Source organism: Oncorhynchus clarkii, chromosome 12 (assembly GCF_045791955.1).
Source record: "Oncorhynchus clarkii lewisi isolate Uvic-CL-2024 chromosome 12, UVic_Ocla_1.0, whole genome shotgun sequence".
NCBI lineage: Eukaryota > Metazoa > Chordata > Actinopteri > Salmoniformes > Salmonidae > Oncorhynchus > Oncorhynchus clarkii.
In genome coordinates, this window is record NC_092158.1 from 44,057,477 (window position 1) to 44,083,164 (window position 25,688).

The 25,688-nt window shown below is 39.5% G+C and overlaps 1 protein-coding gene across 6 annotated transcripts in view; it reads right to left on the reverse strand.

Annotated features, from left to right (window-relative positions):
- Positions 1-726: 726 nt before the first annotated feature.
- LOC139423219 (opioid-binding protein/cell adhesion molecule-like) overlaps positions 727-25,688 on the reverse strand; it is a 547,364-nt gene continuing 522,402 nt past the window's right edge. For 3 of the 6 annotated variants that reach the window (XM_071174981.1, XM_071174984.1, XM_071174980.1), the window contains 5 exons: positions 19,467-19,587; positions 17,395-17,546; positions 15,394-15,429; positions 4,902-4,979; positions 727-4,507 (listed from right to left, as the gene is read on the reverse strand). In XM_071174981.1, the coding sequence (XP_071031082.1) occupies positions 4,401-4,507; positions 4,902-4,979; positions 15,394-15,429; positions 17,395-17,546; positions 19,467-19,587 (494 nt within the window). In that variant the 3' untranslated portion in view covers positions 727-4,400. The remainder of the gene's footprint in view (positions 4,508-4,901; positions 4,980-15,393; positions 15,430-17,394; positions 17,547-19,466; positions 19,588-25,688) is intronic. The other 3 variants (XM_071174985.1, XM_071174982.1, XM_071174983.1) reach the window with 2 other exon arrangements.

The following is a 25,688-nucleotide window of genomic DNA, read 5'->3' on the forward strand; positions in this document are numbered from 1 at the left end:
ACTGGAGACACCAGGTTAGTTCAATTACCCAATGAAGCAAACACACATGAATGAATGACTTGCAATTCCAAAGCAAGGCAATGTGCGCACTCAAACAAAGATGGTCAAAGCATGGGGCATTTAAGATCATTTTTTATTATTTTTGTCAGTTTAAAATATGAACACACAATCTTCAACAAGAAAATACATATGAACCAACAATCTTTTACATCACAGGGAGTCAAATAGAATGTAATTTTCCATTCACTGTGGAATCAACCAGAATAAAGGGACGACTTTGACTGACCTTTGTCGGGTGAATGACTTGACTGTCTTGTATTGGGGTAGAGGGAATGTGTGTGTGCCGGTCACCACAGAGTGACTGAATGCATACTTAAATGTCACGTCACAAACAGCACTATACTATAGGGTAGGTCCAATATAAGCTCAGTCAAAAATAATAATTGGAAATAAGTTTCTTGCAATGGTTATACCGTGGACTTCTCAGAAGCCCCAGATGTTGCTTTCTGTACATATGTTTTAAAACAACTACAAAAAAAGTAATACAACTTTTATTGAATCTACCCTTAGCATGGCCTTCATTGAGCCCATATTATATAGTTTCAGTCACTAGAATGAGCTTATCTTTCAACAGACATTTGGATCTGTTTTATCAGTACATTTACCACAGTAGAACACTTGACTAATTATGTGGTACTTATCTAACCTTTATTTATCCCATTGAGGTCTGAATACCTATTTTACTAGGGGAATACTTGTGGTATTTATTTCTAAATGGATTTGGGGTTCAAACAATTATGCTGGTGTGGAGTGGATAATGGGTGAGCTATCTCACTTTATTAGCTAAGTGCTCTGCCATATGGAACAATGTATTCAAATGAAATCCAAGTTCAAGAATCATTTACAATAATGCCGATGCCTGGTGAATCATGAATTACAGTGATGTATATTTCTAATCATTATCAAATCAATGTGACCCTCACACAGACATAGCCCATTTGAAATGTGTGATAAATGCACCCATATATCTGCTGTAATATGGCCGATTTTGATGGCAGCACCACAGGTTTGAAACATTTAAAAAGTAAAATCTTTTGTCACATCAAAATGTGTCCCTTTCTCCACATGTGTGAATACAATATTAAAGTCAGACTTCATCGTACACATGTGCTGACATCAACAACAGAAGACTAACAAAACTGACTCCTAATTTGTGCCCTTCCTTGAGGCATTCCCACTTAAGGAAGAGGCAATACCAGCAGTCCTGGCAGATTAGATTTTGTTGCTGTTGATTTCTGGGAGAAAGCAGGAAGTTTCCCCACTGTTTATGATGATGTCATAATGTTGAGTCTACCTTTAAGACCTCTGAATTAGGATTTGTTTGTCATGGGCTCAACAAGTGCTTTGTCTGATATAGGCAACGTTAAAACCAACACAGGAATTAATCATTTAGGAGACAGCGATGAGAGATGAACATTCAGGTGTGTCTGCAATGTCCTGTCAGAGAACTGTGGAATAGCAATACAACAGCAAATATATCCCTTTGCATTGTGTGTAATCCATCCCTTATTACATCTGTCAACGCTACTCTGAACCTTTGTCTTGCTTACATTTACATTACAGTACATGTATCTATTGAAAACATGGTGTTTAGAGGACAGACTGAAATAAATCAAGACCATGGTCAGCAATCATAAAGGGTCTCAGAGTATGAGTGCTGATCTAGGATCAATTCCCCCCTGTCCATGTCAACACATTAATTTCGAAGGCAAAACTGACCCCAGATTAGCACTCCTTCTCTGAGATGCTTTGTGAATATGGGCACAGATATTTTAATAAAGTTTTAAAACTATCATGAAGAGGAGATACTGCTGTGTAGTTTATAAACTGGGAAAATGAGTTGATGCACTGCACAGAAAGCTGAAAAATCAGCTTCAGGTACTGACCAAAAATATAAACGCAACATGAAACAATTTCAAAGATTTTACTGAGTTACAGTTCATATAAGGAAATCAGTCAATTTAAATAAATATATTAGGCCCTAATATCTATGGATTTCACATCTGGGAATACAGATATGCATCTGTTTGTCACAGTTATCTTAAAAAAAGGTAGGAGTGTGGATCAGAAAACCACCATTTGTCTCATGCAGCACGACACATCTCCTTCGCACAGAGTTAATCAGGCTGTTGACTGTGACCTGTGAAATGTTGTCCCACTCCTCTTCAATGGCTGTGCGAAGTTTCTGGATATTAGCAGGAACTGGAACACACTGTCGTACACGTAAATCCAGAGCATCCCAAACATGCTCAATGGGTGACATGCCTGGTGAGTATGCAGGCCATAGAAGAACTGGGACATTTCCATTAATTGTGCACAGATCCTTGTGACATGGGGCTGTGCATGGCACGACAATGGGCCTCAGGATCCCGTCATGGTATCTCTATGCATTCAAATTGCCATAGATAAAATGCAATTTTATTCGTTGTCCGTAGCTTATGCCTACCTATACCATAACCCCACCGCCACCATGGGGCACTCTGTTCACAACTTTGACATTAGGAAACTGCTCTCCCACACAACGCCAAGGTGGTTTGCGGTTTTGAAGCCGGTTGGACGTACTGCCAAATTCTCTAAAACAATTTTGGAGGAAGTTTATGGTAGAGAAATTAACAAATGATCTGGCAACAGCTCTGGTGGACATTCCTGCAGTCAGTATGCCAATTGCACACTCCCTCAAAACTTGAGACATCTGTGGCATTGTGTTGTGTGACAAAACTGCACATTTTAGAGTGGCCTTTAATTGTCCACAGTACAAGGAGCACCTGTGATCATGCTATTTAATTAGCTTCTTGATATGCCACACCTGTCAGGTGGATGGATTATCTTGGCAAATGAGAAATGCCCACTAACAGGGATGTAAACAAATTTGTGCACAACATTTAAGATAAATGAGCTTTTTGTGCATATGGAACATTTTCTTACATTTCAGCTCATGAAACATGGGGACCAACACTACATGTTGCTTTGATATTTTTGTTCAGTGATTTCATGGAGCATGGATTGTGCTTGCCTGTTAAACTAAAGCTAATTGCGTAAAATGACGTGGATGGTTATAGAACGTTTTATTGTAGGTCCTGAGTGTCACAGAGACGTCGACGAGAAGACATACCCGATTTCAAATCAATCCAAACTCCACCCTGATTATTTAACTCGTTATACCACACTGTATGAGAATATTTGAACGTATCTGCACTCTATTGGGAGACAATATAAGCAATCTATTTGAATTTCCAGTCAAAACGTACCAGTTCAACACAACCGAACAGTTCATACTTATTGGTTATGAGACAGTATTTTGGAACAAACTCAAACCAATGACCATACAAAAATACTGATACTAACAGCTGAGAACCTTCAGAGGTGGATCCTAACTTCCACTTCAGTCCAATTTTCACTTAGTCTCCCACTGACATCAATGCATCACTAAGTGACTGAAGTGGAAGTTAGGATTTGCACTTAGAGTGATCCATATTTTACCTTTATTTAACTAGGCAAGTCAGTAACACCAGCTGTAAAGACATGAATAAACTTTGCAAGTGATTACATTAGTTGAAGTTATATGTCCACAAAAATGGAAATAAACTCCCTTTCCATTCATAACTAGTTAAGTAATTATTCTTCAAACCACCTTGTATAGACTTGTGCCAGTTAGAAGGGAAGACAAACATAGTCTTTGCACAAATGTATACAACTTTTATGTTTTATTTACCCCTTTTCAATATGTGTTAAAAACAAACAAAAAATAGCATAGCACAAACAACTGAAAAGATCACAATTTACAATGATGAGAGGAAGAAGAACATTTGTCAAAATTCCATTTCTTCTTAACCGGTTGTGGTTTGTCAATGTATCAGAATCCAAAATAATTACAGCAGAAACAAACATGATTACAGGCTTTTAGGCCCTAGAGGGATTTCAGTCCTTCTGGTCCTTGCCTGTGTTTGAGGTGTTTGTTTAGTTCACCTCATACACTTAACTCTTAGGGCTAAGACTCTCGGGGCTAAGATGACTGTCAGTCGGGGGAAATTGAGATAAATTAAATGTAAATAACAGACAAACCACATCGGACAGGCCTATTTTTGAGACCCACGTGAATAAACATTTAAGAATCATATCATAATGGGAGGCGAAACTAAACAAAAAAAAGCAACTTGTTATGTCCTTAAAACTCAACTAAAATGAATTTTAAAAAGTATATGTTACATAATACTTTTTAGCGGTTCGACATGATGTAGTAGGGTAGCCCATGCACTCTGTGCATCATGTTTGTGGTTCCAGGTGAGAGAAAACACACAAAACATGCAACCTTGCCCTCGGATGCCAGAAAGCCCACTGCATCAAAACTTGAGCAGAAACGGAAGGAGGATGACCAGAAGTAGACAGGTGTATGTGTGTACGTGTGTCCCTATCGAGCCGCTGTTCCCATCCTGCACTGCTCCGGGTCCTGTCATGGCGAAGGTGGAGGGCGGAGGAGAGGGAACAAAACATTTGGATGAGTTTGAGGCATTCAAGATTGGTTTTGCCCTTTCTCTTGCATAAACCTGTCGGATGGATATCACTATGTAAATCTTCTGTTAACAAGTGATTCACTGCTCTAATACCTTCTCACCAACTCTTAACTCGCTGTCTGCTCAAGGAGAGGGGTGTCTCACTGATATTCACAAATTTGTGTGGTAGTACAACAATATACAACTACATCCCCCTTTCCCCTAACGTCACCTACAGGTATCAGTACTGTTAATCTACAGGTTAGTATTTAATCATGTGTTGATCACATTTTTTTAAAATAATTAGTTTGTGGGTATTAGGTTAGGTTTTAAAGTGGATTCATTACAAACCTGCCGGTAATGCAAAGGTTTCAGAGGATGTCTTTTCTAACACAGATGAACTCAACAATAACACATTGGTTGACCCCTCTAAAAAGAGAAATTATATGAAAGAAGGCACTCAAAACATGTCAACAGAGCAGCTCACAAGCAAATGCTGCTCACATGCAAAATTATCTGAGTAATTGACACTCAGCACATAATAAACTACCCCCTGGGCCAAACGGTTGCTAGGTACCACACCTGGGTTCAAATACTATTTAGGGTATTTCTATTACTTTTAAAGACATTTGGAAGTAATTATTTAGATGTTTTTTATTTGAAAAGACAAGTAGTTGAATGTAGGAATGTATTTGGAGATACACTCTGAAAGTCTTTGAAAATACTCAAATGCATCGACGCAAATACACTCCCATGCATTTAATCCAGGTATTTGGGAATAGTATTTGAAATAAATATTTGAAAATACATTCCAAAGATACTTCATTTAGAAGTAGTTGATGTGTGCTATATTATTTGAAAATACTCACACATTCAAAATAATTATTCGAATAACAAACACAAATATATTTTACCCAGATCTACTAGGTAACCAATTCAAAAGAGGACATTATTGTTATTTTTAGTTCTGTTTACTTATTACCCGACATAGATACAGTGCCTTCAGAAGGTATTCACACACTGACTTTTTCCAAATTTTCTTGTGTTACAAAGTGAGATAAATGTGGATTTAATTGTCATTTTTTTTGTCAATGATCTACACAAAATAATCCGTAATGTCAAAAGGGAAGAAAATGTGTAAAAAAGTGTATATATATGAATGGAACATAACACACTAATATATTTTGATTGACATTATGGGGTAGCCTATTGTTTGTTGATCAGTAAACAAAATATAAATGTAATACATTTGACAGTTAGGCTGGAACACAACAAAAGGTGGAAAAAGTTAAGGGGTGTGAATCCTTTCTGAAGACACTGTATATCCATGGTATTTCTGGCACAGCTATGTTAGCTAATATAGCTATGCTAATCAGGTCATTCCCAGACTAAGAAATATTCCAATCCCGATTCCTGCTGATGGAATGTTTAAGTAGGGGCACTCAGTATATATACACCTGTTCTGAAAGGCCCCAGAGTCTGCAACACCACTAAGCAAGGGGCACCACCAAGCAAGTGGCACTGTGAAGACCAAGGAGCTCTCCAAACAGGTCAGGGACAAAGTTGTGGAGAAGTACAGATCAGGGTTGGGTTATAAAAAAATATCAGAAACTTTGAACATCCCACGGAGCAACATCAAATCCACTATTAAAACATTTAAAGAATATGGCACCACAACAAACCTGCCATGAGAGGGCCGCCCACCAAACTTACGGACCAGGCAAGGAGGGCATTAATCAGAGAGGCAACAAAGAGACCACAGATAACCATGAAGGAGCTGCAAAGCTCCACAGCGGAGATTGGAGTATCTGTCCATAGGACCACTTTAAGCCGTACACTCCACAGAGATTGGCTTAACGGGAGAGTGGCCAGAAAAAATCCATTGCTTAAAGAAGCAAACAAATTTGGTGTTCGCCAAAAGGAATGTGGGAGACTCCCCAAACATATGGAAGAAGGTACTCTGGTCAGATGAGACAAAAATGTAGCTTTTTGGTCATCAAGGAAAACGCTATGTCTGGAGCAAACAAAACACCTCTCAACACCCCCAAAAACATCCCCACAGCATGATGCTGCCACCACCATGCTTCAGTGTGGGGATGTTTTTCATCGGCAGGGACTGGGAAACTGGTTAGAATTGAAGGAATGATGGATGGCGCTAAATACAGGGAACTTCTTGAGGGAAACCTGTTTCAGTCTTCCAGAGATTTGAGACTGGGACGGATGTTCACCTTCCAGCAGGACAACACTATAGCTGGAGCTGGAGCAGTTTATCCTTGAAAAATGGGCAAAAATCCCAGTGGCTAGATGTGCCAAGCTTATAGAGAGAGACATGCCCCAAGAGACTTGCAACTCTAATCTACAAAGTATTGACTTTGGGGGGTGGGGTGTATAGTTAAGCACACCCCAGTTCTGTATTTTTTGTCTTATTTCTTGTTTGTTTCACAATAAAGAATATTTAGCATCTTCAAAGTGGTAGACATGTTGTGTAAATCAAATGATGCAAAACCCCACAAAATAAATGTTGATTCCAGGTTGTAAGGCTACAAAATAGGAAAAATACCAAGGGGGTGAATACTTTCACAAGCCACTGTACATAAATACACATATTTTCAAATAATATATTACTTAATTATTTCCCACTAACCCTACCACCCCTCCACTAATTTGAGTAAACTAATGAACAACAACACTTAGGCTTCTACTTTACATACTACATACATTGTATGGACACAATCTATTTTACGATAACTTTTGTTAGCTGCATGTGTGACATAACTCCACCAGTCCTATTTATGATACATTTACTGAAAAAACATATTATACATTATCTTTTTTGGTTTAATCACAATATTGGTCAAATTATTTGTTCCGTCTTTTCTGATTAAACTAAAATTGCAACCAAATTTCTATGGCTTGTTTTAAAAATATAGATATTTTGGATATTATTTCATTTTCAAATAACCGAAAGTGAGAGGTTGTAATCTGAATAAAGGGAAAAAGGCCATTTTTGAACATGGGGTAAGACATTCTTACTAATCCGCTAGAGAACCAGTTCAGATTTAAGTATAACTTTTGTATGACTGACACCTTTAGTGAGAGGTCTAATGCTTTAATATTGTCACGCCCTGACCTGAGTATTCTTTGTTTTCTTTATATATTTTGGTTAGGTCAGGGTTTGACGAGGGTGGTATGTGTGTTTTTGTCTCATCTAGGGTTTTGTATGTCTAGGTGTGTGTGTCTAGTCTAGGCATATTGTAGGTCTATGGTGGCCTGGATTGGTTCCCAATCAGAGGCAGCTGTTTATCGTTGTCTCTGATTGGGGAACCTATTTAGGTTGCCATTTTCTAGTTTGGGTTTGTTGGTTATTGTCTATGTTATGTTGCTTGTTAGCACAGTGGTTATTTAGCAGTCACGTTCGTCTTGTTTGTTTTAGTGTACTTCGTGTTTTTTCCGTCTTTTCATTAAATCATGCATTCACACCACGCTGCGCTTTGGTCTACTCAATACGACGATCGTGACAAATATTTAATCATTTCTGCGCCCCAAACTCATGACATAAATAGGCCTGTTTACTTTTGTCTGTCTTGCCGTTCTAAATAAAATTGAATATTTTTTGCTCATATAATTAAAAAAACAGGTCGCTAGGATATGACTAAAGAGTTAATCACTGTGATTTTTTCACAAATAGACAGGTATTTTCCGTTCCATGATAGCAAGATCTTATCTATTTTATCTAACTTTCTATTAAAATGTATTGTAGTGAGATCATTTTTTTATTTCGGGATATGTGTACAGAGTATGTCCACATCAACGTCAGACCATTTTATTGGTAAACTACACAATAATGTAAAAGTTTACAATTGGCTCATTCATCCCCCTCCTCTCCCCTGTAACTATTCCCCAGGTCGTTGCTGCAAATGAGAACGTGTTCTCAGTTAACTTACCTGGCAAAATAACGGATAAATAAATCAAATAAATATATTTTTGTGATCCAGAGAGGTTATAAAAAGTATATAGAGCCTATGGATTTCTAACCACTTGATATTATTGTTGGATCTGATTTTAATAGCTAACATTTCAACAATACCTTTTTAATTCTATGCGCTATGCATTTTGCGAGACTTTGCATCACCACACTGAAGTGTAAGGTTACTCCAATTTTTTTTATGGACTGGATCTTTATATTTACACCGTGGATCCTGTTTCAGTATTAATGAAATCAGACCTTCTTGTTGAGTATCTAATAATCTAAAATGTTTAACTTCTTGATCCTACTTGAGACGCAGATGTCTCAACTAGGCACCTGGAAATGCAAATGCGCTACGCTAAATGCTAAATGTACTCGTTAAAACTCAAACCTTGATCAAAATTCACAAGCAGGGTATTGAATTAAAGCTACACTCGTTGTGAACCTAGCCAGCAAGTCAGATTTTTAAAATGCTTTTCGGCGAAAGCATCAGAAGCTATTATCTGATAGCATGCACCCCCCAAAATGCCAGCTCGACACGTAAACAACAGATTTTGCGATAGCCGGCGCTACCCAAAACGCAGAAATAAAATATAAAACATTCATTACCTTAGACGAGCTTCTTTCTTGGCACTCCTATATGCCCCATAAACATCACTATTGGGTCTTTTTTTCGTTTAAATCGGTCCATATATACCCAAAATAGCTTTGTATGGGATCTGTGTCATTCAGAAAAAATCATCGTTTTTAAACGCTGCGTAATTTTTTTAAATTAAAAAAGTCGACGATAAACTTTCACAAAACACTTCGAAATCCTTTTGTAATCCAACTTTAGGTATTAGTAAACGTTTATAATCTATCAAAATGATTACAGGGCGATGTCTCTTCAATAGGTCCTCACTTCAAAAACAATGCCATCTGATCTCTCCCTAAACTGCTTCCGGGTGAAGACTGGAAAACTGGAGGTCAGACAGATGTATTTTCCAACAATTAATTCAATTGAAAATTAGTACAATGGCGCCATCGTGCGGAATTTGTATGAGGTGCAGGCAAATTCCCATTAAATTCTGTTCTCTTTTAACAACTGGTGGAAGTGACTTATGGAAATTATTTTTTGCTTTCAGAGAGCAGTTTTTCTTGCGTTTTTCAATGAAACACACGCTCTGTTATAGTCACAGCCGTGATTTAACCAGTTTTAGAAACTTCAGAGTGTTTTCTATCCACACATACTAATCATATGCATATACTATATTCCTGGCATGAGTAGCAGGACGCTGAAAAGTTGCGCGATTTTTAACAGAATGTTCAAAAAAGGAGGGGGTAGGATGAAGAGGTTTTAAAGGAGTGGTAAAAACATGCTAATAACGGTCCTCTGAGTACATCAAAAAGGTTTTGGTATACCTCCACTGGTATTCCATCCAGCCCTGGAATTTTCCCAGACTTAAAGGCTTTAATTGCATCAAGAAGTTCCCCCTCTGTAATTTGGCCTTCACATGAGTCTTTCTGTGCAGTTGTTCATTTTACTTTATTTAATAGAAAAAAATCCATACAATTAACTTTGGTTAGTGGAGATGGAGGAGACAAACTAAAACCTGCTTAAAGTACTTTGCTTCCTCTTTCGAAATATTGTTTGGTGAATCATGAATCATCATGTCATTTTTAACAAGTTTCCGTAAATTGTTTTTGATAGAATTTCTATGTTGAAAATAAAAAATAATTTGGTGCATTTTCCCCCATATTCATCCAGTTAACTTTATTTTGATAATATATTATACTTAATCGTTCTTGAATAAGTTCCTACATTTATTTTTGTTTTTTCTCTAACTTATTGTTTACCTCTATGGTACAGTTTTTATTGCCATCTATCTGTACTGATAGTCCTTCCATTTAATTTGTTAATTTGTACTCTTTTGACCTAAATTGCTTTTGTTTTAGAGATGAGTTGTAACGGCTCTCGTCGGTGGAAGGAAGAGTGGACCAAAGCGCAGTGTGGAAAGTGTTCATGATATTTATTTTCCAGAAACACTCAAACAAAAATAACAAATCCAAAAAAAAAAAAAGCGAACAGTTCCGTCAGGCACAGACACTAAACAGAAAATAACACCCCACAAAATCCAAACGGAAAATCACAACTTATATACAGTATGATTCCCAATCAGAGACAACGATAGACAGCTGCCTCTGATTGGGAACCACACTCGGCAAAACAAAAAATAAATAGAAAACATAGATTTTCCCACCCGAGTCACACCCTGACCTAACCAAACATAGAGAATAAATAAGGATCTCTAAGGTCAGGGTGTGACATGAGTACTGAATTGCATGGCATCTAAAGGCACATTTAAAAGTGTCCCATACAATAAGGGGATCAGCTGTACCTATATTATGTTGGAAAAAGTAAATTATAAATGATTCTGTCCTAGTTAAAAACAAGTTATCATCCAATAGGCTTTGATAAAATGTCCAATATCCTCACCCATGTGGAGGTCGGGAGTGTTGGAAAGATTTTTCAAATAACGAGGAACTATGTTTCGCAATGGGTGTTAAAAAAACAGACTTCATTGACTTGTGTGAAGCAAATAAAAAATTACTGAAAGCTCAGCTTATTAGTGGTGTACGTGGTGAGTTAAGACAATCAGAAATCAGATATTGCCAAATGGGCTCTTTCATAAATATGCATTAATTCTCGGAGAGACGTACAATATCTTCGCCACACACCCCTCCCCTTCTTCTTGAGGCAACATTTTAAATAATACTCAAGACACATTATCTTCACACATATTTTAGACTCTTTTCACTGACAGCCGCAACTCAATCAGCTAGACCTATTGCCACACGCACTTCCAAAACTGCGGGCTTCCCAAATAGGCATAGGCCTAGACACTTCTGATTTGAAACAATACACAGCTATGTTTTTAAATAAGCTAATGATCCTCTGTGGCTAAGTCGTGCTCCCTGTATTTTGTCCAATTTTATTTAGACAAGGGTAATTATGTAATTTTGGCAAACATTTTACTTTAGGGCAATCCAGCATCCTAACAGTGCACAGTGCACCCACCAAATGTGTTGCCTATGTAATGACGAGATGCTCATGTCTCCGCAGTAACAATGTGAGTCTTTGTCCCAAAGGCGGGAAGGCAGGCGACAAGCTTAGGTCTGCATATTATTCCCATGTAAACGCATTGGGCTTATTCTGAACAGAATTTTAGAGAGTGAACCCTCTCGCTTCGCCTATTCCTCTCTGCTGAAACTATATCAACGGAGAAAGCATCAGAGCGAGCGAAACAGCGCCCCTTTATATGTAGCTCATGTATCTGATGCTGTATGACATGCCACACTATTTTAGTCCAGACAGCATCAGATACATGGTTTAAACCATATTGTATATTGAATGCTTCCGCTCAGTGTTTGAGATCAATTGACACACTTTACCATGGAACATTGCAATTTATTTTAAACTGCAAAACCTTTACTCACCACTGCACTTTATATACAAGGGTTGGCTGGCCTTCTCTAGTCAGTCATAGGCTCAGTCACTGGTATTATTTTATTTACAAAGCCATTTTGGGTTTACCATTTTATTTGGGCATTTTTGTTGTTCAGAAATGTGGTGGGTACTCTCTCCGTTCGCAGGACTTTATGCTGCTAACTGTTCCAAATGTCCGAACTGAATTTGGTAAAAGGGCTTTTATATGTACACTGCGCCATCGGCTTGGAACGCCTCACAAAATACTTTTAAATTGGAAGAACTTGTCCCGAATTGTGTTTTCAAATCATTGATGAAGGATTTTGAGGCTGATTCCCTGACCTGCCAATGTTTTTAATTTGCTGTTTAATGATTTTGTTATAACTTTGTGAATTATATGTTTTTTTACTAGATTACCTGTAGTTTTTCACGTTGTTTGTCTGTAATTGTGTAATGACTTGGTGCTACCTATCTTGGCCAGGACAGAGGATAGATTTAAAATCTCAATGAGCCCTTCCTGGTTAAATAAAGGTTACATTTGTAATTTTTTTGTAAACATACTGAGACAGAGGGGTGCTGTTTCTCTCGCTCGGATGCTTTAACTGAAACTGATGAGTCTTTCTGTCGGCTCGCGTCTTGTTCAAATATATGATCAATATTTCAATATTTTATTTGGATGGGCAAGGAGGTATGGTAGGGGGGCCAGGGCCCCTAAGGCCCACTCATAACACCCTCGTCACCAGTATATAGTGAAATAATGTTTAGTACTGTTTTGTCACCAGTATATAATAACAGTAAAGTACAATCACCAGTTTATTAGGTACACCACCCTGTTTACAAAAATGGATTGCTCCTACAGACAGTGAGTCATGAGGCTATGACTTGCTATATAAAACAGACAGACAGGCATTGAGGTATTCAGTTACTGTTCGATTGAACATTAGAATAAGCAAAATGAGTGACCTAAACGAATTTGAGCATGGTATTTTTGGTGCCAGGCACACCGGATCCAGTATCTCTGAAACGGATGCCCTACTGGGCTTTTTACACACAACAGTGTCTAGAGTTTCCTGAGAAAACATGCAGCCAGCGGCAGTCCTGTTGGCAAAAACAACTCATTGATGAGTGAGGTCGAAGGAGAATGGCAATACCTGTGCAATCTAACAGGAGGGCCGCAAACAGAAAAATAACGGCACAGTACAACAGTGGTGTGCAGAACGACATCTTGGGGCGCACAACTTGTTGATCCTTGTTATTGCAGCACACGACCACACTGGGTTCCACTCTTATCAGCTAAAAACAAGAAGAAGTGGCTCGATTGGGCACGCAATCCCCAATACTAGACAGTTGAGTGGAAAAAATTGCCTGGTTTGACGTATCACGGTTCCTGTTGCGTCCTGCTGATGGCAGAGATTTGGCGAAGATTTGGTATGAGCAGCATAAGTTCCTGGACTCATACTGCCGGGTGTCAATGGAACAGGATGGTGGCGGTGGTGTATCACCATCCAATCTGCAGCAACTGTGTGATGCCATCAGGTCCTATTTGACCAACATCCCTGTGGAGCATTTCCGACTTGTATCCATGGCCTGATTAATTCAGGCTGTTCTAGATGCAAATGGTGGTCTGACCCGGTACTAGATGGGTGTACCTAATAAACTGTGTATAGAACTGTTTTGTCATCAGTATTTATTAACAATAATGTATAGGACTGTTTTGTCACCCGAATGTCATGTTGTATCCATCATGTACTGCATAAAAAATATGGTGCCATAAGGTCTGGGATTTTATTCACCTAGAGTGGGAACAAGACTTGTTCATTTAGAGACAAAATGTAGAATTATTGATTTGCTCTTAACGTTAAGAATTTAATCCAGGCCAGACAACAACAATCCAGGCCAAAGTAGAGCAGTCCTCGAACTCCATAAACGAATGCCCTTGACAAGCATCCAAGTGCTTGGAACACTTATCATATTGTACATGATTTGGGACAAGTTTTCTTGAGGGCGAAAGAGGTACAATTCTAGAGACAATTGTCACAGCTATTGTGTTATGTCCCCTTTCAAGATGAAATGTTTAATCTCAGTAATGATCTTTGTGCAAAGCTCATATTGAATGTGAATTTATACTGTATTTCGGAGGCTGACGAGATTATCTATATAATAAGGCTTATATGAGTTAAACATATTTCCATTCTTTGGCCTTGCAGTGTCGTATGGTTCAGAAGGGCTTTCGAAATCCCCAAAATATTGGACCACATGGGGCATTATTGAGAGCGAGAGAGAGAGAGAGGGACGAAATTATTGCCGTTTTTTTTTACTTTGAAGCCGAGTAACACAATGATTTCTAATTTCCTTTGGATTTTCTTGGAGTTCACCAGCTATTCTATTGGGACATCTATCCAATTATGCTGCCACAGTAGATTATTCCTAAACCTGCATGTGGATAATTACAATAATATTGCCGCTTTCCCCCCACAATCCAAATCAAAGCAAGTAATACATCTCTGAAGAGGGGCGCCACAGTTAATGATCCAGTTTCACTTATATTCCAAACATCTGTCTAATTAATACAATGACGTTGACCACACATCAAATGAATAATTCAAATGTGCATTGCTAACACATTGCTAAGAGGTCAGGTGTAGGGCTTCACTATAGTAGTAAAGTTCATTACAATAATTAGTTACAACTAACTAGAGGGAAGTTCGGAATGGAAAAGAACACATGGCATTGATTTAAAAAAAAAAATGGGAATTAGGAATGTGTCTCTGTGATTCCTATAAAGACACCATTCCACAACCAGACAGACAAATTATTTAACAAATTGTCACAACAGCTTTAACACATACAACACAAATGATAGTTTTAGGACAGATAGATACTTACACAGCAGATGAAGCACATGCAAAATAAAATGAAGCCATGCCACATGGCGAGGCGGTTAGGCGGTTGAAATAAGAAAAACAAAACAGAGTTAGCAAAACATTCAAAAAAGGTACAGAGTTCTTCATTTACCATTTCCACAGTGATTTTACTGACTTACTTTCTCCTCATCTGGCCCTCTTCCAGGAAATGTCACTTGTCTGACATGCATTTTTTACTTGTTATCAATATTAATAAATGGAATTAGAAGCTAATAAAGTTTTCATGAGCAGCCCAGTAACCTTCTGACAATCTAATTTTGTCATGCACTGCTCAAACATTATCTGGCCCCTTCCAATGGCAGAAACATATTCCTCCTGTCACCTCAGAATTAGCAATGAGTGCCACTCCAGTGATATTGGCATCCAATCAGTTTGTTGTCAATGTGAAAATGGCAATGTTTAAGATGCGTTGTTAGAATTCTGTTAGCGCATCAGAGAGGTGAGCGTGAGTCGAAAAGCATGCTCATGCTGAATACCGGTACTAACCTTGCACTAGTGTTGAGCTAGTAGGCTCAATAACCTCTACACCAGAAGAACAGACCACAGCAAAATATATAAAACAAACAAAAAGCAAACAATCACTGACAATGTTACCTTAATGTGAACAATGAGAAAGTCAAGCTGGTGAATATGTTTTTAGCTTTGTGGGTGCAGTAGTAAAGGCATACAGTGATGTGAAAGGTGTTGCTGTTAACCTAAATCATTATGATAATGTTGCGTTAAATTAAGGCACAGATTCCCAGACTTACATGGAACCAAAACCGGCTGCTCGCGTGCACTATCGTGCATACATTAATTTTGTTCCCGCACACCAAACGCGATCACGACATGCAGGTTAAAATATCAAGTCAAACTCTAAACCAATCACATTAATTTGGGGACAGGTCGAAAAGCATGAAACATTTATGGCAATTTAGCTAGCTAGCTTGCACTTGCTAGCTAATTTGTCCTATTCAGCTAGCTTGCTGTTGCTAGCTAATTTGTCCTGGGACATAATCATTGAGTTTTTATTTTACCTGAAATGCACAAGGTCCTCTACTCCGACAATAAATCCACACATAAAATGGTCAACCGAATCATTTCTAGTCATCTCTCCTTCTTCCAGGCTTTTTCTTCTCTTGACTTTATATTGCGATTGGCAACTTTCATAAATTAGGTGCATTACCACCACTGACCTCATTCGTCTTTCAGTCACCCACGTGGGTATAGCCAAGGAGGAGATGGCATGTGGGTACCTGCTTCTATAAACCAATGAGGAGATGGGAGAGGCAGGACTTCCACCGCAATCTGCGTTACAAATAGAACTGACTTCTATTTTAGCCTTTGGCAACACAGACCCTCATTGACGCGCGCGAGCAGTGTGGGTGCAGTAATTGAATAATATAGATTTATAAATGTATTTTGCAACGCTCGCAAACGCGACGCGAGTGGTGTAGTCAGCCTGTCACAGTTCACTTTGAATGGACTATGATATCTATTTATTTCATTTGTTTGATATAAATAACTGAGGCAATTTCCATGCATAACATCAAAGCCCACGCTCGCACGAGCGTTGCAAAATGAATTTAGAAATCTATATTATTCAATTATTGCACCCACACTGCTTGCGCGCGCCAATGAGCGTCTACGTTGCCAAGGGCTAAAATAGAAGTCAGTTCTATTTGTGACGCAGATCGTGCAGCAAGTCCTGCCTCTCCCATCTCCTCATTGGTTTATAGAAGCAGGTACCCATGTGCCATCTCCTCATTGGTTATACACACGTGGGTGACAGAAAGACAAACGAGGTCAGTGGCGGTAATGCACCTAATTTATGAAAGTTGCCAATTGCAATATAAAGTCAAGAGAAGAAATAGCCTGGAAGAAGGAGAGATGACTAGAAACGATTCGGTTGACCATTTTATGTGTGGATTAATTGTCGGAGTAGAGGACCTTGTGCATTTCAGGTAAAATAAAAACTCAATGTTTATATCCCAGGACAAATTAGTTAGCAACAGCAAGATAGCTAAAGCTAAAGACAAATTAGTTAGCAAGTTCAAGCTGGCTAGCTAAATTGCCATACATGTTTAATGCTTTTCAACCTGTCCCCAAATTAATTTAATTGGTTCAGAGTTTGTTTTGATATTTTAACCTGCGTGTTGTGATCGCTTTTGGTGTTGTGGGACAAAATACATTTATGCACGATGGTGCACGCGCGCAGCCGGTTTGGGTTCCGTGTTAGTCATGCACTGTTTAGAAATAACACAAGTAAGAAATATTCAGTATACTTTATCATAACTTTCATGAATAAGCATTCATAAATTATTTCTAAACAAATAATAAATAAACATTTCAACATTTGTAAACATTCATAATAAACATTTATAAAATGTTTAATAATTTACGAAGCATTTAGAAGCATGTATAATGGCTTATTCATGAAAGTTATTATAAAGTGTTACCTACACAACATTCTATTTTTTAGCACCTTGAATGGCATAATGTACTCACCATACAAGACAAAGCTTGCGTTGGAGCTGCCGAGTTTGTTGATGGCGATGCACGTGTAGTTGCCGTAGTCTGCCTCTGAGATGTTTAAGAAGGTCAGCTTGGAGAGCTGCCCGGCGTCCTCGATCTCCATGCCATCTAAACCGTTGAAGATCCTTGAGAGAGAAGGAAACAGCTCTGTAGTCAGTGAATACATTTATGAATTTATTTGACCAATTTAAAATGCATATAGAGCTGCCTCAGCCATGCGAGTTAAACAATACACAAAATGTCCTTGTAGGGAAGACTCTCTCGCTCGCTCTCTCTCTCTCGTATATATATATATATATATATATATATATATATATATTTATATATATATATACACTGCTCAAAAAAATAAGGGGAACACTTAAACAACATAATGTAACTCCAAGTCAATCACACTTCTGTGAAATCAAACTGTCCACTTAGGAAGCAACACTGATTGACAATAAATTGCACATGCTGTTGTGCAAATGGAATAGACAACAGGTGGAAATTATAGGGAATTAGCAAGACACCTCCAATAAAGGAGTGGTTCTGCAGGTGGTGACCACAGACCACTTCTCAGTTCCTATGCTTCCTGGCTGATGTTTTGGTCACTTTTGAATGCTGGCAGTGCTTTCACTCTAGTGGTAGCATGAGACGGAGTCTACCACCCACACAAGTAGCTCAGGTAGTGCAGCTCATCCAGGATGTCACATCAATGCGAGCTGTGGCAAGAAGGTTTGCTGTGTCTGTCAGCGTAGTGTCCAGAGCATGGAGGCGCTACCAGGAGACAGGCCAGTACATCAGGAGACGTGGAGGAGGCCGTAGGAGGGCAACAACCCAGCAGCAGGAGCGCTACCTCCGCCTTTGTGCAAGGAGGAGCAGGAGGAGCACTGCCAGAGCCCTGCAAAATAGCCTCCAGCAGGCCACAAATGTGCATGTGTCTGTTCAAACGGTCAGAAACAGACTCCGTGAGGGTGGTATGAGGGCCCGACGTCCACAGGTGGGGGTTGTGCTTACAGCCCAACACCGTGCAGGACGTTTGGTATTTGCCAGAGAACACCAAGATTGGCAAATTCGCCACTGGCGCCATGTGCTCTTCACAGATAAAAGCAGGTTCACACTGAGCACATGTGACAGACGTGACAGTCTGGAGACGCCGTGTAGAACGTTCTGCTGCCTGCAACATCCTCCAGCATGACCGGTTTGGTGGTGGGTCAGGCATGGTGTGGGGTGGCATTTCTTTGGGGTGCCGCACAGCCCTTCATGTGCTCGCCAGAGGTAGCCTGACTGCCATTAGGTACCGAGATGAGATCCTCAGACCCCTTGTGAGACCATATGCTGGTGCGGTTGGCCCTGGGTTCCTCCTAATGCAAGACAATGCTAGACCTCATGTGGCTGGAGTGTGTCAGCAGTTCCTGCAAGAGGAAGGCATTGATGCTATAGACTGGCCCGCCCGTTCCCCAGACCTGAATCCAATTAAGCACATCTGGGACATCATGTCATCCACCAACGCCACGTTGCACCACAGACTGTCCAGGAGTTGGCGGATGCTTTAGTCCAGGTCTGGGAGGAGACCATCCGCCACCTGATCAGGAGCATGCCCAGGCGTTGTAGGGAGGTCATACAGGCACGTGGAGGCCACACACACTACTGAGCCTCATTTTGACTTGTTTTAAGGACCTTACATCAAAGTTGGATCAGCCTGTAGTGTCGTTTTCCACTTTCATTTTGAGTGTGACTCCAAATCCAGTCCTCCATGGGTTGATAAATTTGATTTCCATTGATAATTTTTGTGGGATTTTGTTGTCAGCACATTCAACTATGTAAAGAAAAAAGTATTTAATAAGAATATTTAATTCATTCAGATCTAGGATGTGTTATTTTAGTGTTCCCTTTATTTTTTTCAGCAGTGTGTGTATATATATATATATATATATATATATATATATATATATGCTGATGACCCAATGACCTTTCTTGAAAATCAACTTCCAGGATAATCTAAAACCCTGCATAAAGCATAGATAGATTCAACATGTTTGCAAACATGCACAACAATTTACCTTCTGTCGTCTCGATACCACTCAAAGTCCGCCTTGGGCACCGCATCCACTTCACACTCCAGCACCCCTCTCTGGCCAAGGGTCACGCCAACGTCTCTGCCCTCTGACACACTGGGGGCATCTACGGGCACACGAGGGCACTCATGGGATCAGGATGCCAGAGAGGGAGTCAAGGTTAGGGCTGTGGCGGTCACAAAATGTTGTCAGCCGGTGATTGTCAAGTGGTCTCACTGTAATTGACCATTAATTAACATAAACACATTTAGCATATCCTGGCTTCCACTACAAGCCACTGATGCAGACATTTGGAGCATCTACATTTTTAAAAAGTCAAATAAATCCATGTAATATAGCCTACTCCTTCACAATAAATCCATTATTTATTATAGACAGATCTAAAGAAGCATGATATGAAGAAAATGTTGTCTATTTCAATATAACAGAATAGCATACTCTGAGTTGTCCTGATGTGTCTATACCAAATGGCTGCGGGCTACACTAGTTCATTTAGCAGACAAGACTTGCTTAACCTTTCTGGGATAGGGGGCAGCATTTTCACTTTTGGATGAATAGCGTGCCCAGAGTAAACGGCCTGCTCCTCAGTCCCAGATGCTAATATATGCATATTATTATTAGTATTGGATAAAAAACACTCTGACGTTTCTAAAACTGTTTGACTGATGTCTTTGAGAAAAACAGAACTCATATGGCAGGCGAAAACCTGAGAAAAATCTAACCAGGAAGTGGGACATCTGAGGTTTGTAGTTTTTAAAATCTTGACCTACCGAAAACACATTGAGATATGGATGAGGTTGCACTTCTTAGGGCTTCCACTAGATGTCTACCATATTTAGAAACTGGTTTGAGGATTCTACTATAAAGTGGGGGGCTCATGAGACCTCTGAGTCAGTGGTCTGGCAGAGAGCCTTGGTCTCATGACGCGCGCTCCTGACAGAGTTAACTCTCTCTCGTTCCAGTGCTTTTTCTGTAGACAAAGGAATTCTCCGGTTGGAACATTATTGATGTTTTATGTTGAAAACATCTACCAATTGATTCCATACATCGTTTGACATCTTTCTAAAGGACTGTAACGGAACTTTTTGAGTTTTTGTCTGGATGAAGTGCCTGCGCCTCATGAAGATGGATTACTGGGCTGAACACGTTAACAACAAGTGGCAATTTGGACATATATGATGGAACTTTATGGAATAAATCAGTCATTTATTGTCGAACTGGGATTCCTGGGAGTGCCTTCTGATGAAGATCATCAAAGGTAAGTGGATATTTATGGTGTGGTTTCTAACTTTGTTGATTACAAAATGGCGGATTTTCCTCTGGCTGTTTTGTGTTCTGAGCGCCGTTCTCAGATTATGCTTTTTCCCCAAAGTTTTTTTGAAATCTAACACAGTGGTTGCATTAAGGAGAAGTATATATTTAATTCTGTGAATAACACTTGTATCTTTTATCAATGTTTATTATGAGTATTTCTGCAAAATCACCGGATGTTTTGGAATCAAAACATTACTGCACGTAAGGCACCAATGTAAACTGAGATTTTTGGATATAAATATGCACATTATCCAACAAAACATACATGTATTGTGTAACATGATGTCCTATGAGTGTCATCTGATGAAGATCATCAAAGATTAGTGATTAATTTTATCTTTATTTCTGCTTTTTGTGACTCCTATCTTTGGCTGGAAAAATTGCTGTTTTTTTTTACTTGGCGGTGATCTAACATAATCATATGTTGTGCTTTAGCTGTAAAGCATTTTTGAAATCGGACATGATGGGTAGATTAATGTTTATCTTTCATTTGCTGTATTGGACTTGTTAATGTGTGAAAGTCACATATTTCTAAAAATATTTTTGAATTTTCAGCGGAATGTTGTTGAGGGGTTCCGCTAGGAAAGGTTACAATTCTGTGTCATTATTTTATAATATATTATAGTATAAAGAATAAAATTGAACAAAGCTGAGTTGAGCGGTTAGCAAAGAAATTGGTACTCCTATATGCTTAATTTAGAGTTATTTATGTAACTTTAGTTTGTCCTGACCCTCTCTCCTTGGTGAGGATCAAAGGTGCAAGATCAAATCCCCGAGCTGACAAGGTACAATCTGCCCCTGAAGATGTTACTGTTCCTAGGCCGTCATTGAAAAGAAGAGTTTGTTCTTAAATGACTTACCTAATTAAATAAATGTAAAATAAAATAAAAAGCAAAAAGATTTAACGCTGAGCTGTAGTCAATGAATAACATTCTCACATAGGTGTTCATCTGTCCAGGTGGGAAAGGGCATTGTGGAGTGCAATAGAGACTGCACCATCTGTGGATCTGTTCGGGCGGTATGCAAATTGGAGTGGGTCTAGGGTTTCTGGGATGACGGTGTTGATGTGAGTCATGACCAGCCTCTCAAAGCACTTCATGTCTACAGATCGGTAGTCATTTAGGACAGGTTACCTTAGTGTTCTTGGCAAAGGCACTATGATTGTCTGCTTGAAACATGTTGGTATTACAAACTCGGACAGGGAGAGTTTGAAAATGTCAGTGAAGAAACTTGCCAGTTGGTCAGCACATGGTCGCAGTACACGTCCTGGTAATCTGTCTGGTCCTGCGGCCTTGTGAATGTTGACCTGTCTAAAGGTCTTACTCACATTGGCTGCGGAGAGCGTGATCACACAGTCTTCCGGTACAGCTGGTGCTCTCATGCATGTTTCAGTGTTATTTGCCTCGAAGCGAGCATAGAAGTAGTTTAGCTCGTCCGGTAGGCTTGTGTCACTGGGCAGCTCTCGGCTGTGCTTCCCTTGGTAGTCTGTAATGGTTTGCAGGCCTTGCCACATCCAACGAGCGTCAGAGCTGGTGTAGTGCGATTCAATCTTTGTCCTGTATTGATGCTTTGCCTTTTTGATGGTTCGTCGGAGGGCATTTATTATAAGCTTCCGGGTTAGTCCCGCTCCTTGAAAGTGGCAGCTCTAGCCTTTAGCTCAGTGCAGATGCTGCCTGCAATCCATGGTTTCTGGTTGGGGTATGTATTGTACGTACGGTCACTGTGGGGACAACGTCCTCGATGCACTTATTGATGAAGCCAATGACAGATGTGGTGTACTGCTCAATGCCATTGGAGGAATCCCGGAACATATTCCAGTCTGTGCTCGCAAAACAGTCCTGAAGCTTAGCATCTGCTTCATCTGACCACTTTTTTGTTGATCTAGTCACTGGTATTTCCTGGTTTAATTTTTGTTTGTAAGCAGGAATCAGGAGGATATAATTATGGTCAGATTTGCCAAATGGAGAGCGAGGGATGCATCTCTGTGTGTGGAGTATAGATGGTCCAGAGTTCTTTTCCCTCTGGTTGCACATTTAACATGTTGATTGAAGGTAAAACTGATTTAAGTTTCCTTGCATTAAAGTCCCCGGCTACTAGGATTGCCACCTCTGGGTGAGAGTTTTCTTGTTTGCTTATTGCGGAATACAGCTCATTCAATGCTATATTGGTGCTAGCCTGACTGTGGTGGTATGTAAACAGCTACAAAGAATATAGAGGAAAAACTCTCTGGGTAGGTAATGTGGTCTGCAACTTAACATGAGAAACTCTACCTCAGGCGAGCAATGACTCAAGACTTCCTTAGTTATCGTGCACCAGCTGTTGTTTACAAAATTACATAGACTGCCGCCCCTTGTCTTACCAGACACCACTGTTCTATCCTGCTGGTATATCATATAACCAGCCAGCTGTATGTTGATATTGTTGTCGTTCAGGCACGACTCTGTGAAGCATAAGATGTTACAGTTTTTAATGTCCCATTGGTAGTTTTAATCCTCCCAATAACTTGTCCATTTTATTGTCCAAAGATTGCATGTTTGCGAGCAGATTTGAGGGAGTGGGGGTTTATTTGATTGCCTCCTATTCCTCAGAAGGCAGCCCGCCCTCCAGCCTCACTTTCTCTGCATCTTCACGCAGATCACTGGGGTCGGGCCTGTTCCCGAGGGAGCCGTATATCCTCCGCCTCGGGCTCGTCTATAAGTTATTTTCGGCCATAAGAGATGGTAGCAGCAACATTATGTACAAAATTTAAAAAAATAAGTTACAAACAATGCAGATAAACAAACAAAAAAAAACAATTGGTTGGGGGCACGTAAAACGTCTGCCTTCTGCTCCGGTGCAATTTTACTGATATTGATGTCATAGATTTATATCTTCAGAGTTTAGAGTTTAAGTCGGGAGATAGTAACTTGGAAAACAACTTTTCCAGTAGTGCCACAAATTCATAATGAGTTATTGTTACATGATTATCTTAATTGAGTAACAATTAAACATAGTAGTTAATTATTCATTAAATAACAGTCATCACATTAATGATAGTCACGGCACGACAAGTTGGTTTTGTTTATATGTTTTTAATTTTAATATACTTTAAGGCTGCATGATGAGACTTGAATGATGATTTGAAAAAAGTTGCTTGAAAAGCATGAGCTCTGCTTTGTTTTTTTGCACAGGCTGTACAAACTCCATGGTCTCTCATTCACAATTTGACAAGCACTTGATAATGCCTCGAAATTCACGGCAGCATCCCCTTTGAAAATGTCATATACTAATGCACCCTGAAAAAATTGCCGCCTTTTGCGGCACGGAGTGCTGTGTTGTGCCCTTCTACCTGAGTGTGCTGTGCCTCTCGCTCACATGGCTCTCCATCACATGATTGGGTCTTTCCCACAGGCTACAAGTGAAGACAGACACATCTCGAACGCAACTGTGCACATCCTCATTCAATTCCGAGGTGCAAATACATATTCCAAACATAGTCTGGGACAATTGTGGAATGCAATAGATTCCAAATTAATATAATCAATAACAATCCCCCCCAAAAATGTACTCAATGTGGCTGTTACAACAGATCAGTACATTTAGCTTAAAATGTTGATAAACTATTAAGCTATTTCTTCACATTATAAGCGCAGCAATGCGCACATGGCAGCAGGCTATAAGAGGGAATGTTTTATTTGCGGAAAACGGCATTATAGAAAGTGACTGCAAATGCGATGATGCATGTAATGCTTTTAATTGAAATTTGAAATTTTATGGTGAAAATGATCGTCCCAAAACTTGAAACTCATGCGCTGCTTGTGTATGCCAGTTAGGCTCTAAACCCCTTGTAAAGCGGATTAATGTGCTTATTTGGCCACTTTAGTTGTGACACAAACCTTATCAAAACATATAAGCCTATGGGCTAGGCTACATGTGGTGTGTGACTATGATTCAAAGGCTGTTTCTTATGCTGGGTATCATTCACAAGTGATAATATATACAGTTGAAGTCGGAAGTTTACGTTCACTTCGGTTTTTAGTCATTAAAACTCCTTTTCCAACCACTCCACAAATTTCTTGTTAACAAACTATAGTTTTGGCAAGTCGGCTAGGACATCTACTTTGTGCATGACACAAGTAATTTTCCCAACAATTGTGTACAGACAGATTATTTCATTTATAATGCACTGTATCACAATTCCAGTGGGTCAGAAGTTTATATACACTAAGTTGACTATGCCTTTAAACAGCTTGAAAATTCCAGAAAATTATGTCATGGCTTTAGAACTTCTGATGGACTAATTGCCATCATTTGAGTCAATTGGAGGTGTACCTGTGGATGTATTTCAAGGCCTAACTTCAAACTCAGTCCCTCTTTGCTTGACATCATGGGAAGAAAAAAAATCAGCCAAGACCTCAGCAAAATATTTGTAGACCTCCACAAGTCTGGTTCATCCTAGGGAGCAATTTCCAAATGCCTGAAGGTACCACGTTCATCTGTACAAACAATAGTAAGCAAGTATAAACACTATGTACTTTGGTGCGAAAAGTGCAAATCAATCCCAGAACAACAGCAAAGGACCGTGTAAAGAAGCTGGAGGAAACAGGTACAAAAGTATCTATATCCACAGTAAAATTAGTCCTATATCGACATAACCTGAAAGGCCGCTCAGCAAGGAAGAAGCCACAGCTCCAAACCCGCCATAAAAAAGCCAGACTACGGTTTGCAACTGCACATGGGGACAAATATCGTACTTTTTGGAGAAATGTCCTCTGCTCTGATGAAACATATATAGAACTGTTTGGCCATAATGACAATCGTTATGTTTGGAGGAAAAAGGAAGAGGCTTGCAAGGCGAAGAAAACCATTCCAACCGTGAAGCACGGGGGTGGCAGCCTCATGTTGTGGGGGTGC